Consider the following 14,698-nt stretch of genomic DNA (forward strand, 5'->3'; position numbering starts at 1 on the left):
TGCCTTATAGTCTGATTTGTCATAACTTCTCCGTTTTGTGGTAAGCTTTTCTTTGGCTGTCACTTCTTCACCCTGACCTGTCTTATTTGGCTCAGCAGAACTAAAATATATATCCTGCTGCTTTTACACACGTACTCACATAAGCTCAGCGATTCTCTGCGCGATCAACCTCTCACATGTTTAAGCTGCGGGAGATTTCACTTGTCATGTTTGCATAGTAAGCTAACGATTAATAAGACGATGTCAGAGGAATTGGTGCACAAATTATCATCACTCACAGATCAGTGCTGTCGCTCTCTATACACAGTTCGCACGATTGCAAAGTGAAAGCAAAAAAACAAGCGCAAATTCAAACGCGATTTCAATATGTCACATATTGACAGTGGCTCACCGATGCCAATGACATAATTACCCAGCTACATTTCTGAAAGAATGCAAAAGCATTGACATATATTTTTCCTTCCTACAATAGCCCGACGGGCAGGGCAGAGATAGATTTTGGTAGCCCGACTGAAAAAGATCGCTAGCCCCAGGACGTCGGGCTAGCGATATTGCAAGCCCTGTATCTGATTGAGGAATCACTCATCTTTGGAAAAGAGAGTTTATTACAGAGAAATGTCTCTTTCCAAAATAAAAGCTATACTATCCGCTTCTTCTGGGCTATATTCTCAGCAGCATATTAAACAGCTGTCTAAATGACTCGGCTAAAGTTAGTAGCATGCTTGCTTTTTTTTGTCTGCTTCCACTTGTCTTTGCACTAGGATGATGTCGGCGTAAATGTGCAGTCATATTCGTTGTGTTCCCACTAGTGCTTTCAGGTTAATCTCGTTGAAATGACCTTAACGCCACAACACGGCAAATCTCCGTTAACGAGCTACCGCCGATCGCCCGTGCATGGGGCTAGACGGCCAACACGTTAACGAGCTAACTGCGCTAACACACTAGTTCCCACCCATGTAATTGAGCATTGCATGGCACATCCAACATACTGTTTTACTTTAGTCCATGACTCGCTTACCTTCAGGGTCATACGTCACATGAAAACCAAAATAATTCCAAACGCCAGATCTGAATGAGGGTGGGGGAGGTCCATGTTGTAAGGAGAGCTTAACTTCTGTCTCGCTAGCTTGCCCTGCGCTCTTCCTTCTGACGATGCTGTCTGTGTTGAGCGCTCAGTGAATCTGCATTCGACTACTCCGCCTAGGCTGCACTGTCGAGCCTAGGCGGAGTAGTCGAACGCCACAACACATGTATGTATATATGTGTGTGTATATATATATATATATATATATATATATATATATATATATATATATATATATATATATATATATATATATATATATATATATATATATATATATATATATATATATATATATATATATATATATGTATATATATATATATATGTATATATATATATATATATGTATATATATATATATATATGTATATATATATATATGTATATATATATATATGTATATATATATATATGTATATATATATATATGTATATATATATATATGTATATATATATATGTATGTGTATATATATATATATATGTGTATATATATATATATGTGTATATATATATGTATATATATATGTATGTGTATATATATATGTATGTGTATATATATATATATGTGTATATATATATATATATGTATATATATATATGTATGTGTATATATATGTGTGTATGTGTATATATGTATATATATATATATATATATATATGTATGTGTGTGTGTGTGTGTGTGTGTATATATATGTGTATGTGTGTGTATATATATATGTGTATATGTGTATATATATATATATATGTATATATATGAGAATAAATTGATAAAAATACAAACTCCTCATTTTACACTATTTAACAATCTGAAATACTCAGTGCAGCTGTTTCAGTAGCAAAAACCTTACAGCATTAACTTAGTGATCATTTACTGAGTGACTTTATCAGTCTCTCATGTTGTTATGGTTAGGCAGACCCTTTTTCAGTTTCAGCATTTGTGTATGCACAGCTCTCTTGCGGTCCTACCACAGCATTTTAGTCGGGTTGGACAAACACATTCTTTTCCTTTTCAGATATTCTGTTGTAGATTTGCTGCCGTGCTGGGGATCATTGTCCTGTTGCATGATTCAGTTTCAGCCAGGCTTGAGCTTTAGACAGATGGGCTCTAGAAAACTTTGCTACACAGAGGAGTTCATGGTGCCAAGATCCTGAGGTCTGCAAAACGAGCCCAAATCATCACCCCTACACCACTGTCATTGACAGTTGGTATGAGGTGTTTGTGCTGATGTGCTTTGTTTGGCTTTTGGCAGACGTGCACAGCCAAACATCTCCACTTTGGTCTCATCTGTGCAAAGGAAATTGTTCCAGAAGTCTTGTTCACATGCAGCTTTGCAAACCAAACCTCGCTGCCATTCTCCTGCAATCCTTCCAAACACATCACACTTGTTGAGCCCTTTTCTAACTGTACTGTTATGAACTTTGACATTTAACATACTGAGGCCTGTAGATTCTAAGATGTAGTTTTTTTTGCAGTTTCTACAGTATTGCTTCAATATTCTGTTATACTGCCACAATAGGGGATGCTTATATTAAACATGGCCAGAATTTCAAGTAATGAGGTTAGTGTATGTGCCAGTAATCTCTGTGAGCCAAAAGCTCAGGCTTCAGACTGCTCTAAACACTGTGATGTCAGAGGATATCTCAAATATGATCGTATGAGCACTGAAACTCCACCCACCTGCTGTCCAGACCTTCTGTTTCTGAGTGGCAGGCAATCAGAAGAAAGTCGGCTTAAAGGGAGAGGCTATAGCTGCTTGTTTCAGGCAGAGGATGATCTAAGGGGTTACAACAAGACCCTAACTTTGACTCATGCAAAGGTATGTTGTAGTCCAGTAATGTAAGCATGGAGTTCAATCAGAAACAGGAAAAATCCACAAAAATCTACAAAATACTTAAAGGAAAAATAATGGAGGAACCTCAGCCTATATGTATAAATATATGTATATGAGGAAGCCTGCTTTCTCAAGTGGCACCATTAAAGGAATGTGTGGTCAATATGTGGGGAAAAAAAGACACTTTTTATTTTTAATTTTTTCCCAGTGTGACCTTTTTCAAACACCTTTTTAGACACTCCTGTACACTGGAGGTCAGTACTCATCACCTGGGATTTCAGACTTATGGTATATTTACCACTTTACTGATGCAGGATTCAGATGGATATAAAAAAATATATCAGCCCAGTGTTAGAACTGACCTTGATGGTCCAAGGCACATTAGATTCATGCACTGCCGCCAGCAGCAGAACGCGTACCAGCAGAGCCACGTGGCAGCACTATTAATACACCCCTCAGTGTTGCACAAATACTGCTAGGTGTTCCCCTGTGTGACCCTTTTCTCTGCCTGTCCAACAGCACGCTACACTCAGGGATCAAATAATAGCACACGTCCGCAAAGTTGTTTACTCCTTTTCACTTACACCTTGTGGCTGACACTGTTTGCGCGTTCACAGACAGTTGAGTGAGACCGTTGCAGTTTAGAGTGTCCCCTCTCATGTCTTTAGAGTAGCTGGATGTGTTTTCGCAGCTGTGCCCGTGTCACCGCCGCGGTTCAGCTGCGTCACATTTGATCCCATATCTCATTGACAGTGTCGAGATTCATCACACTTAGCACTTACACTTCATTTTTCTCTGCCCGACTTTTCATGATTGAGATCATGCTGGCTGCTATTTATAATACAGCCCTTTGTTTTTTTTTACAGATCCTAGTGGCAGCCAGACCACTTCAGAGGAAAAGCTGAACCTCGAGGCCCAGGAGCTAGAGAAACGACTGAGCATGCTCTCTCATGGGAGTGGCACAGGTAGAAAACACGACTAAAGTTTTTGGGTGCGCTGGCAGGTGCTTTGATTTATTGTTCCGTTAAGTGGAAGGAAAAAAAGACCGAGGCAAAGAGAGTGTGTCATGATTCCTTAATGTGCTTTGTTGATGAAAGCAGTGTTTTTGTTGATTAAATTCATTAAAGGTTTAATTATGTTCTGCTCGTCTTGGCAGTCTCTTTGACTTACTGCCCGTCTGCTGGGGGCGACGACCGCAGCATTTCCGGTTCTTCTGACACTTCAGACACCAGCCACTCAGACTGCAGCATTGGCAGCCGGCTGGGAATTTGGACTGAACCGGCTTCCAACCCACCTGAAAACGTCAGCCACACGGGCGCTAAAGTGCCACTGCAGATCAGCGAGAAGCTTTCTGCCAACCAGGGAGGTGGACACCGGCCTGCGGCTAAGCCGCCCCGGCAACTTCAGGAAATCGGTCGTCAGAGCTCATCAGACAGTGGCATCGCCACTGGCAGCCATTCCTCGTACACTGGCAGTTTCTCCTCCTACACAGGCAGTCTGGATATGACCCCTGGAGAGGACTTTGGTTCTTTTTTAAGCTTGCCTCCACATTTGGCTCAAGATCTCAGCCCTTGCACTTGTCCTGCTGTTCCTGGACGTGACTACCAGGTGCCAACTTCACTTAGGTATGTCTATGACACTCCCAGGAGTGTTTTACAGGAAGCAGGTGGAGGTGCCAAAGACAATGAAGCCTCCGCCTCAACTAAAGACCCTCCAGCCCTTTTAGGGTTCACAGCAGAGGCAGCAAAACAGGACAAGAGCAGTGCCACAACCCCTGAGGCTCACTCAGAAGCTACTGAAAGTCAGTCAGTCAGTGAACTCTTTCAGGGCCTTTCAGTGACGAATAAGAAAACCAAGGTGGCACCCTCTAGTGACTCTTGTAATACCTGCACCTCCTTCACTTCTGTCTCCAAAACCATCGTGACCATCTGCTCTGTATGCGGTGGAGTTAAGGTAAGTGGAAACACAAGTATTCTGTTTGTTTTCTGGCAAAAGGGAATGTTGATCAGATCTGGGTTAAACAAGCGTAGCTGCTCTCATGAACCATCTGTTTTTCCATCAAACTTCAAAAAACGAAGGAAAAAAAGTCATCAGTCCTGTTCAAATGGTCTCGTGAACACGCTCCATTATATAACCTGCTGTCACGCAGTAGCAGCTTGTGTGCACAGGCTTTATCATCAGTGTATCATCTGTTCTGTAGCCCGCTTGTCAGTGTGACCTTTGTGGTATCGTGCGGGCTGACGGTGATGCCGCGCTGCGTTTGGTGTCAGAACAACTAACAGTCCCACGGCCCATCTGTCCAACACGTTAGTGTTTCTGCACTCGGTTCAGTTTTACACTGTCACTGAATATGGCAGATTCACACCTTGTAAGTTATGAGTGACTTGCAATTTTCTATCCTTATTACACCTCTGCATCTGTATATCTGTGTATGCATATCTAGGTCAAAACACACAATCTTTATTTAATGCCTTTAACGCCCTTTAGGCTCACTTCAAGCTGTTTAACTCCGTGCGTGCTTCACTCGCCTGTGAGCGCCGAACTATTTTGCTGTTTTATTTTATTTTTTTAAATACTCAAGTACAGACTTTGGTGGTATTCTTTGTTTGAGCTTTGGCTGACTTCTTCTGTGGTGTCAGAGTTGGTGTGAATTTTTCTTTTTCAGAGTGTAGTCTTTGTAAGGGGTACAGCTGATAATTATTTATCTTATTAATGAATCTGGGGACTATTTTGACAAAGATTTTGTGCATATTATGTGAATAAAGTACTATTATAATTCATTCAGGGCTAGAATTGGAGACAGTTTTTTGCTTTTTCAGAATTGCATGATACATGATACATGTTCTGATTGGCCAGCGATGGCTTAAGGATTAATCATTTGTTGACTTTTGGAGTAACAGGGAGTTATACACATATACAGTGCATTATCTGATGGCTTGCTGCTTTCAGGTACAAAAGTAGCTGAAGGTTTTTTCTGTTCCTTATTAGTCACTTTTACTCAATACAGAGAGCTCCACCTGCTGGCAGTGCATTTATTTAAGAGTGCAAGCTGCATTTGTTTGATTGGGTAGATAAAAAAAAAAAAAAAAAAATCAGCTCTGTATTTTCCGTTGGTCTACAGTGAAGTAGATGAATACTAGTTATTGGCCAGGTGGATCAGACATGAATGCCACGGGAGGGGATCCAACTCCTTCAGCCTGAACAACACCATCTACCCCTGTAGTGTTGACTGGCTCAGTGGAAAAGGGCTAGTTCACAGGACACATTAAACCGTGACTATTATAATTACAATCACATGGATGTAATAAGATTTAAGGAACCTGGTTGGTTTCTCACTTGGGGAGTTTGTGTAATTGTTTTATAAGAAAAAACAAAGCAGCGCTGGCCTGTGATCATGTGATGCCGAAGTCAGACAGCCCCCGATATAACACTCATTCACAGCCATGACGCCTGATTTACACTCAAAATCAGGCGAATCGTAATAATTTGGAAATCATAATCAGTCAAATCAACATAATTTTACTGCATTTCCTCAAATAATACAGTGCAGATGTTTAATGAAATGACTGGGCCTTTTTAAACTCAGTGCATAAATAAAAATATATAATTTTGAGTCATTTTATAGATTTTTGTTCTCAGAGGAAGTAGTGGGCTTGTGAGCCATAGGCAGGCTGTTGAAGCGTGAAGTCCCTGAGTCACTTTTGTTCTTTTTATCAGCTTTGTTGACAAAAAATAAACTAATATGTAGGTCATTGCGAGCCTTTCCCTCATATTTCAATACTAGAGTGGACTGTTAAAATAAAAGTCATTTTTTTCGTCAATATTTCACAGGGGACTCCATACAGCCCTTGTAGTTCTTCAGTGATACCTGCCACACCAGGTAAGGACACTCCTCTGAAGTCTTTCATGCACGCTGCGTGTGGTTTCTCTTGCATGCATAAACGGTTTTAAAGCACGCTGGGCAAAAAACATTGATGTAGCAGCCACAGCTTGCTGTTTTGATTTGGGACAGAAATCAAAGTTGTTGTAGGTTTTTGGTTTTTTTTTTTTTTTTTAATTTTGCCTCCAGAACATCATATTTTTAATCCAGCAGATCAAAGTGGTGACAAATCACCATGCAGACCCAGTACCAGTGAACACACTGGTGCGGAGATGAAAATTCAGGAGACCTCTCCTGGCTCTGAAATCATCCACAGTGCGGGGATGCCAACTGTGAAGATGAGTGAGGAGTCACGGCTGCCAAAAAAAGGAAGAGAGAAATTAGCCTGTCTTTTAGCTGATCTGCTCAGCTTTCCAGGCACAGATAGCCAGCCAGAGGCAAAGACACACAGATTGAACCTGTATGAGTCAATGAGCCCTGCTTTTGGTAATGAGCTTAATTTGGCACCAGCAGTACCATTACAAGACTCACAGCAAGACAAAAGAGCTGTCATTTATGAAAACTGTTTGAAGTGTCAAGGAGAGCACTGCCAGCCTCCACCACGGGCCGTGCCCGCTCAAAAGTGGCGCAACAGGAACATTTCCCCTTTAAAAAGCTTTCCGACTTGGCTGCACCTGAAGAAAGGCCAAGAACATCCAGCTAATGAGGAGTTACTGTACCAAGCCCTAAACGATTCATCACAGAGCGCGGATGGGCAGTGTTGGTATGAAGAGATAAATGGATCGACAGTGACCAGTGAAGGTAAGAGGCCACCTTCGACAGTTTCCTCTTCAACTGATCGCAAACTTCAGATCCTTGGCTGGTTTCCTCTTTTTCCCCATTCTGTTCCTTTTGAGGATCTTTTTCTGTCCCGTTCCTTGTGTTTCTCTCAGTGAAACCACTCTTTCTTCCTGGCTTATTTTCTCTAATCAGTCACTTGTGTTGCTTTGTAGAGCTGAGCCTTGAGGTGAGCTTTGCCGCAAAGTTGCAAAATCAGGAATGATAGTTTATCCTGTGACTGTCACTGTGTACCAACTCAGTCATTTACAGTCAGTCTTTTACCTGCTAGAGCAGAGAGAGAGAGTCATGTCTCAAATCAAACACAGCAGATTGTGTCCTTTTTGGAAGTTTGCAGTAATTAACTGTGATCGTTAACTGTTGTTGTGGTACTTTTGCATTGAAGATGTTTACGTACAACACTGAACAAAACCACAAAAAGCCTTATGAGCATGTTACGATTGGATAGCAGCTACTGCTGTCAACAACGTCCATAATTTTAGCTTCAGCTTTAGCATTAGTAATACATCCTCTTCTCATGGTGGTCTCTTCACTGCCTCTACCTCTGTAGTTAAGATGGCAAAGGTGCACAGAAACCAACACTAAACACTTTGACCATTACGCTACATTGCCTGGGTATTTATAGTGCCATGCATGTAGTCTCGCAGAAGTGTAATAAAAAATGACACAGCTTTTAGAGGGTTTATACACTCACTGGCCACTTTATTAGGTCCACTTGGTAATACTGGGTTGGAGCCCCTCGTTTGCCTTCAGTGCGGTCTTAATTCTTCATGGCACAGATTCAACAAGGTGCTGGAAACATTCCTCAGAGATTTTGGTTCATGTTGAAATGATAGTATAACGCAGTAGATGCAGATTTGTTGGCTGCACATCCATGATGGGAAACTCCTGTTCCTCCACATCCTGAAGGTGCTCTGTTGGATTAAGCTCTGGTGACTATGGAGGTCATTTGAGTACAATGAACTTATTTTCATGGGAATGTTTGAGATGATTTGAGCTTTGTGACATGGTGTGTTATCCTCCCATCAGTGTACACTGGTCATAAAGGGATGGATATGTTCAGCAGCAACGGTCAGGTAGGCTGTGGTGTTTAGATGATGCTCAGTTTGTACTAAGGGGATCAGAGTGTGCCAAGAACATGTCCTCCATACCATTACACCACCGGCAGCCTGAACTGTTGATACAAGGGAGGACGGATACACGCTTTCATGTTATTTACACCAAAAATCTGACCCTTCAAAACTCTTCAGAGTAGACACCGTTTTTCTAATATTTTAGTATCCAGTTTTAGTGAGCTTGTGTGAAGTGTAGCCATGTCAAACGTCTCTTAAATCATCTTTCTTCCTCATTCTGATGCTCAGTTTGAACTCCAGCAGGTCGTCTTGACCATGTCTGAATGCACTGAGCTGCTGCCGTGTGATTGGCTGATTAGACATTTGCATCACTGATCAGTTGAACATTATACCTAATAAAGTGGCCAGTGGGTGTAAGTGGTCTCTCGTGAATTTAATCCTGTTTACAGAAAGATTAACTAAGACTTTTTAAATGAAATGTCATCTGTAAATTTTTAAGTTTTTTGTGAGCACAGAAAGACCACTTTTTAGGAAAGGAGTAACCATTTATTAATCTATTGTCGGAATTATATATGTGTGTTATAAGTAAATTTTAGGATGGGGTCTGTTATTATTTGTTCCACAGATCAAATGATGACAACATGATAATTTTATTTATATCTATAAATATTGACAGTAAATGAAGCCAAAATGACACATCTTAAACATTTTAACAAAATTCAGGGTGCAATTTCTGTCCTTTGCTTGTTATCCATGATTCATACTGAGCAACAAAAGGATCCTATTTAACTATTTGTTCTTTAAAAGAAAAAAGGAAAACTCTTAGTATTGTGTGATGATGAATCAAGCCTTTGTTGTTTGTTCTCACCACTCGATCTGCACGAATTCCTCCATTTGCATGGAGAAAATTGTGTCTGCTTTGGTTCACAAAGTGCATTTAAACAAAAAAAGAAAAGAAAGCAACACAATGTGGTATAATTTTTTTCCGATGAGTTACAATAATAAAATGTGTTTTTGTTTCTTATATGTAAAATGCACAATATCGTCTCTTTCACCAGACAAAAGGCTTAGTAGTAAAGAGGAACGACGCAGAGCCGATCCTGCTTATGAGATCATGGAGAGTCTGATGCTGGAGAGGAACCCAGAGGTAGACACATCCAAAACACTGTAATCCGCTTTACACTATCAACAACTCACACATTTTTACTTTGCAACTCATTGTGCTCTTAGTTCAGCTAAGCATTTGGGGGAAATGTCTGATATCATGAGAATATTAACTGAATACACAGAATAAAGGGCAACCCATAGAGGTTTGTTATTAAGAGGCTTCAGTAGTAAATCTGAAATTAGACATGGAAAAATATGTCCAATAAGCATTTTGTAGTTTTGAGCCTATTGTCCTGATATTATTAAGCATTTGGATTAGAATAAGCGAGTTTAAGGGTTTGTATTTTCTCTATAATGAACTGAAGTTTTAGCATGAAAACAATGTATTTAATGCACTCGCAATTACAGCCGCAAATACACTTGATTACGTGATCATCATCAAGCATGAACAAAAAGCAGACATTTTGGCAGTTTCTTGGTCTGAGGCATAACACACAGGAAAAGACATCAGCAGTGATCTTAAACAAGCAGTTGTTGCTGCTCATCAGTCGGAGAAGAGTTATGGGGTATTTCAAAACATTTGAAGTCCATCATTCTGCAGCGAGACAGACTATTGACAACCAGAAAATACTCAGGATGGCTGGAATTCTTCCCAGGAGTGGGCTTCCCAGCAAACTCACCCCAAGGTCAGATTGTGCAGTGCTCAGAGAAACTGCAAAAAGCCCAAGAGCTACACCTTAGACCTTAACGGCCTCAGTTAGGATTTTAAATGTTAAAGACATGCAACAGGGCAGTGATCCCAAGCACAGCAGCAAATCTACAACAGTATGACTGAGAAACAAAAGAATCAAGGTGCTGCAATCATCCAGTCAAAGTCAAGACTCCACCCTTAAGGAAAGGGTGTGGTGACCTCAAAAGGACTGTGCATAAATGAATACCAGCAGATCTCAATGAGCTGAAGTGGCTTTGTAAAGAAGTGTGGGCCAGAATTCCTCCACAGCAATGTGAGACACTGATAAAGTCACACACACACTTACTGCAAGCATATTACATGTTCATGTTTGTCCTGTGCTGTCGTTCTTTTTTATGTGACTGTAAAAGATGGCTACCATTATGTCACCTACTAGTGTCTGGACTCTGTATTTTTAAACTTTAATATTAGCATCTATAGCCCAGAGAGTAAAGTGCTAAATATCATCATCATCGTCGTTTATTTATATAGCACTTTAAAAAGGCACCAGGCAGACCAAAGTGCTGAACAATACAAAAACAAAGAAAAGCATATCAGGTAATGTTAGCATTAAATGCTAACAGTTCATCATACAGACATGGGTAAGCTCACTAAAACTGGAGCACAATCTTATTTAATGCTCTGCACTGCAGTGGGCCTAAAGTTCATGGTTATCTGTCTGCAGCGATGCTGCACAGTGTTCGCACATGTAAGACATAGCCCTGAGTTCTGAGTAAATTCCAAATGTCTATAAATACTCCTCATGTGCCCACTGAACAGTCATCGTCACACTTATGTAATAAACTTATGTCACTCAGTGCAAGTTATAATCAGCAGTGCTTACTTTAATGTGTGTTGCAGGCACAGGAAAAACACAAGTATGAACTAATGGGCAGCTACGGCCAGCAGAGGTTCCTTCAAGAGACTGAAGGTGAGTGAGACTGACGCCAGGCAATCAACATAACCAGGTTGTTTCAGCGATTTGGTTCATTATTTTTTTCAGCCAAGCTATTCAAACATATGCAGATTTTCAAGTCCGTAGCGGCACAAATGGATTTTTCTTTTTTCTGAATGGACCATTTTAGTTTTTTAAAGTGCTCTGAACACTTTTCAGCTGTGCATTACCCAGGCTTCTTACAATAACCGGGCCCACTTACGGAAAGTGAATTAAATTGAGTCATGCGCCTGAATCAACATCGCTGTAAACCATCACCTGTTGCTTGGTGTGCTTGGACTGAAATGAATAAATAAAACGAGGCTCATTCAGAGTCTGAAAAGCAGACTGGCACTAAGCATAACATCCACAAGGCTGAACATAGGAACATGTTATATCTCGGCGCGCTCGCCATACACCTGCTTGACTTCAGTCAGGGCAGTGAACTGTAATGCTGATGGGGACTTGCCTTCATGAAGTGGCTATTACTACATAGCACATGAAGCGCATTACAGAGACTCTCTGCAAGCACCAGCTGTCAGATTAGTGTAAACAAAGGGGTAATTAGCACTTTATTACATGTAAAATAGTTGTGCCATGCAAACTAGTTTGTATGGAGACATTTTTTGCTGCTAAATTTTTAAGCCTTTTCATTGCAAATTTGCACTGTAGTAAAAGTCACTGTTTGGAAAAAAGCTGCTTAAGTGTAGCATCAATAGCTAAAATTGCTCAAAACTAAAGGGGAGCTCCTGGTCACTCAAGGAGAGAGGATTCTGGGAAATCTCCATAATAAGAAACACCCCTGGAGAAAGTATTATATTAGAAACAGTCATTCACCTAAACAATGAACTTATTAGAATTCGTTTACTAAATAATATTTTACACGAATACTAATATAATAAAATTATAGAAATGCTATTTTACAGTATGGTGCAAAACTCCCTGCACTTCTTTGCTTTTTGCAAGTAAAATAGGGAATAGGTGCAGCAATCATTTTTTAAATGTGTAAAGATCAATGTCAGTGTTTGGAATGAACACCTTTCTTGTAATTTCTTTAAGTAGTGTTCAGGAATAGTTCTCCAGGCTTCTTGAAGGACATTCAGAGTTCTTCTTTGGACCTTTTGTTCTGTTCTCTGTTATGATGATGCTACAATCGATGACTGATGGTTTCTGATTATGAGTTTTTCTATCCAGGTCTGTCTATCTTTTACTGCATTGGCAGTGTGCTTGAGATCATTGTTATACTAAAAAATGAAGCCTTTCCTGATGCTATTGCATGGATGATAAAAGTCTGATGTTACTTTTTCTGTTCATAATTTCATCAATTTTGACATAATCCCTACACCACTGGCTGAAACCAGGACAGAGCCTCCACTGTATTTTACAGGGTTCCACTCAGCTGACCTCCTCTATACACACTGATAATTTAAACTTTTTAAAACATGAATGTATTTTATTTATATAAGACTTTACAAAATGTGTACAAAAACGAACATAAAACAAACAATTGGCAATGATAAAAGAAACACTGAAGACCAATAAACTGAAAATGTTAGAAATTTGAGTATTGAGGAAATAAGAGCGAGATATGTAGCTATAGTATCAATCAATCAATCAATCAGTCAGTCAGTCAGTCAGTCAGTCAGTCAGTCAGTAAATACATATGCATTAAAACAGGACTTAAAGGAAGTGACTGACTCCATGACTAGTTGGTTCTGTTCCTGATCCTGGCCTGATTACCACTGAAATTAAAGGCGAACCTCCTATTTATTCAGATAGGTGAAATAACTGCACAAATAAATACGATGGCTACTGTGTGGCAAAACTTCCAGACATACTTCTCTTGTAGATAATGTGAAGTAGTAAAAGGATATGAGAGAGTATTCACTCTTTGAACTTTTTTACATTTTACTAATGACCTGCTTTTAAAGGAAAAAGTTCTAAGAAATTTGTAAAACTTTCCAAAGCAGTTCCCTTTTTGTTAAGTTGATACTAATTAAAGAAATGCTATGCAAGCGCTACAGTTTTTATTCGTTTAAAAGGAACCGTAAAGCTCGAGGTCCAAACAACAAATTAATATTAAATTAATGTGATGTTTACCCGAGGTTAATTTCAGCATTTGGCTGTTTTTCTTTTCCCATTTTTTTTGCACATCATTGTGTCCTTTTGTTTCTTTCCAATGTGGGAATGAATACACAAAGGGACAAATTAGGGCTAAACAGAGGTGTAATTTAAAATGGCATTAATTTACCCCATCTATGGTTAGACAGATAAATCGCATGCAAAACAGACAACGGCATGAGTCACAGTCTTTGCTATTTGGTTTTTTTTTTTTTTATGTCTTCATTGGCTTTTTATCCAAAGCCATAAACTCGAGTTACGTAAAGGCCCATTGTGTGCTGAGAAAACTCACAGATGTGTAACCAGAGAGTGCAGTGATGTGTGACGGGCTGCCTCCCCTGATATGAGGCGAGAGGACAGTTGTCAGGGGACGTTTGGCCACTTAAGCATCCCACACCCAGAAACATGCCCTCAGTCAAACACACACCTGCTCTACAAAGTCCCTGCAGCTGTCGCAGTGTGGCACCAAACCCATCAGTCATTTTCACGTACCTACACACGACTCACGACTCCCTCGTCATCTTTCCCATCATCCCGCTTCAGCGGACACTTAATGGATGGGGGGTAGACCGGATGTGGCTAAGTCCAGCAGCTAAGGTATGTGGGCTTAGTGGAAGATAAGCTACAGAAAAACTGTCATATGATTTAAGAACTTTTCATATTAAAGCAATGCACACAGGTCAAATAAATAAAATATCAGGTTTGAGGCATTCCAGACTTTGCAATAAATCATAGCTCTATGTGATGAAAAATGCAAGCGGACACACACATGCTTGCATCATGAGTGCGTCACTGTATCAGAACGCAGCTAAACAAACACTGGCTTTGCCCGTGGCGTTTTAGATGCTGCTGTGTTGGTCATTACATGTTACACACTAAGTGGTCGGCTTGGAGAGGTGTGAATTGCACCTCAGGACAGTTTAGGCTTCACACTGCTAATCCATTTCTGAAATGATATTTGTAGAACCAGCCCATAGCCATTATGTTGTCTTTAATTATTCAAATTTTACTGTTTATTGAACTTATCTCCTACTCTTTGTTTCCCACCAAAATAATCACACTGGTGCTGACATGAAGAGAGTATCTCATTGATAT

At 40.0% G+C, this 14,698-nt stretch overlaps 1 protein-coding gene across 4 annotated transcripts in view; it reads left to right on the forward strand.

Annotated features, from left to right (window-relative positions):
* The window catches only part of LOC113018695 (protein Dok-7), a 50,434-nt gene that overhangs the window by 22,224 nt on the left and 13,512 nt on the right, over positions 1-14,698 (forward strand). For 3 of the 4 annotated variants that reach the window (XM_026162008.2, XM_026162009.2, XM_026162005.2), the window contains exons 6-11: positions 3,788-3,886; positions 4,078-4,874; positions 6,753-6,801; positions 7,012-7,602; positions 9,770-9,858; positions 11,410-11,479. In XM_026162008.2, coding sequence (XP_026017793.1) covers positions 3,788-3,886; positions 4,078-4,874; positions 6,753-6,801; positions 7,012-7,602; positions 9,770-9,858; positions 11,410-11,479 — 1,695 coding nt within the window. The remainder of the gene's footprint in view (positions 1-3,787; positions 3,887-4,077; positions 4,875-6,752; positions 6,802-7,011; positions 7,603-9,769; positions 9,859-11,409; positions 11,480-14,698) is intronic. The other variant, XM_026162010.2, reaches the window with a different exon arrangement.

This window comes from Astatotilapia calliptera, chromosome 3 (assembly GCF_964374335.1).
Source record: "Astatotilapia calliptera chromosome 3, fAstCal68.1, whole genome shotgun sequence".
Classification (NCBI taxonomy): Eukaryota; Metazoa; Chordata; class Actinopteri; order Cichliformes; family Cichlidae; genus Astatotilapia; species Astatotilapia calliptera.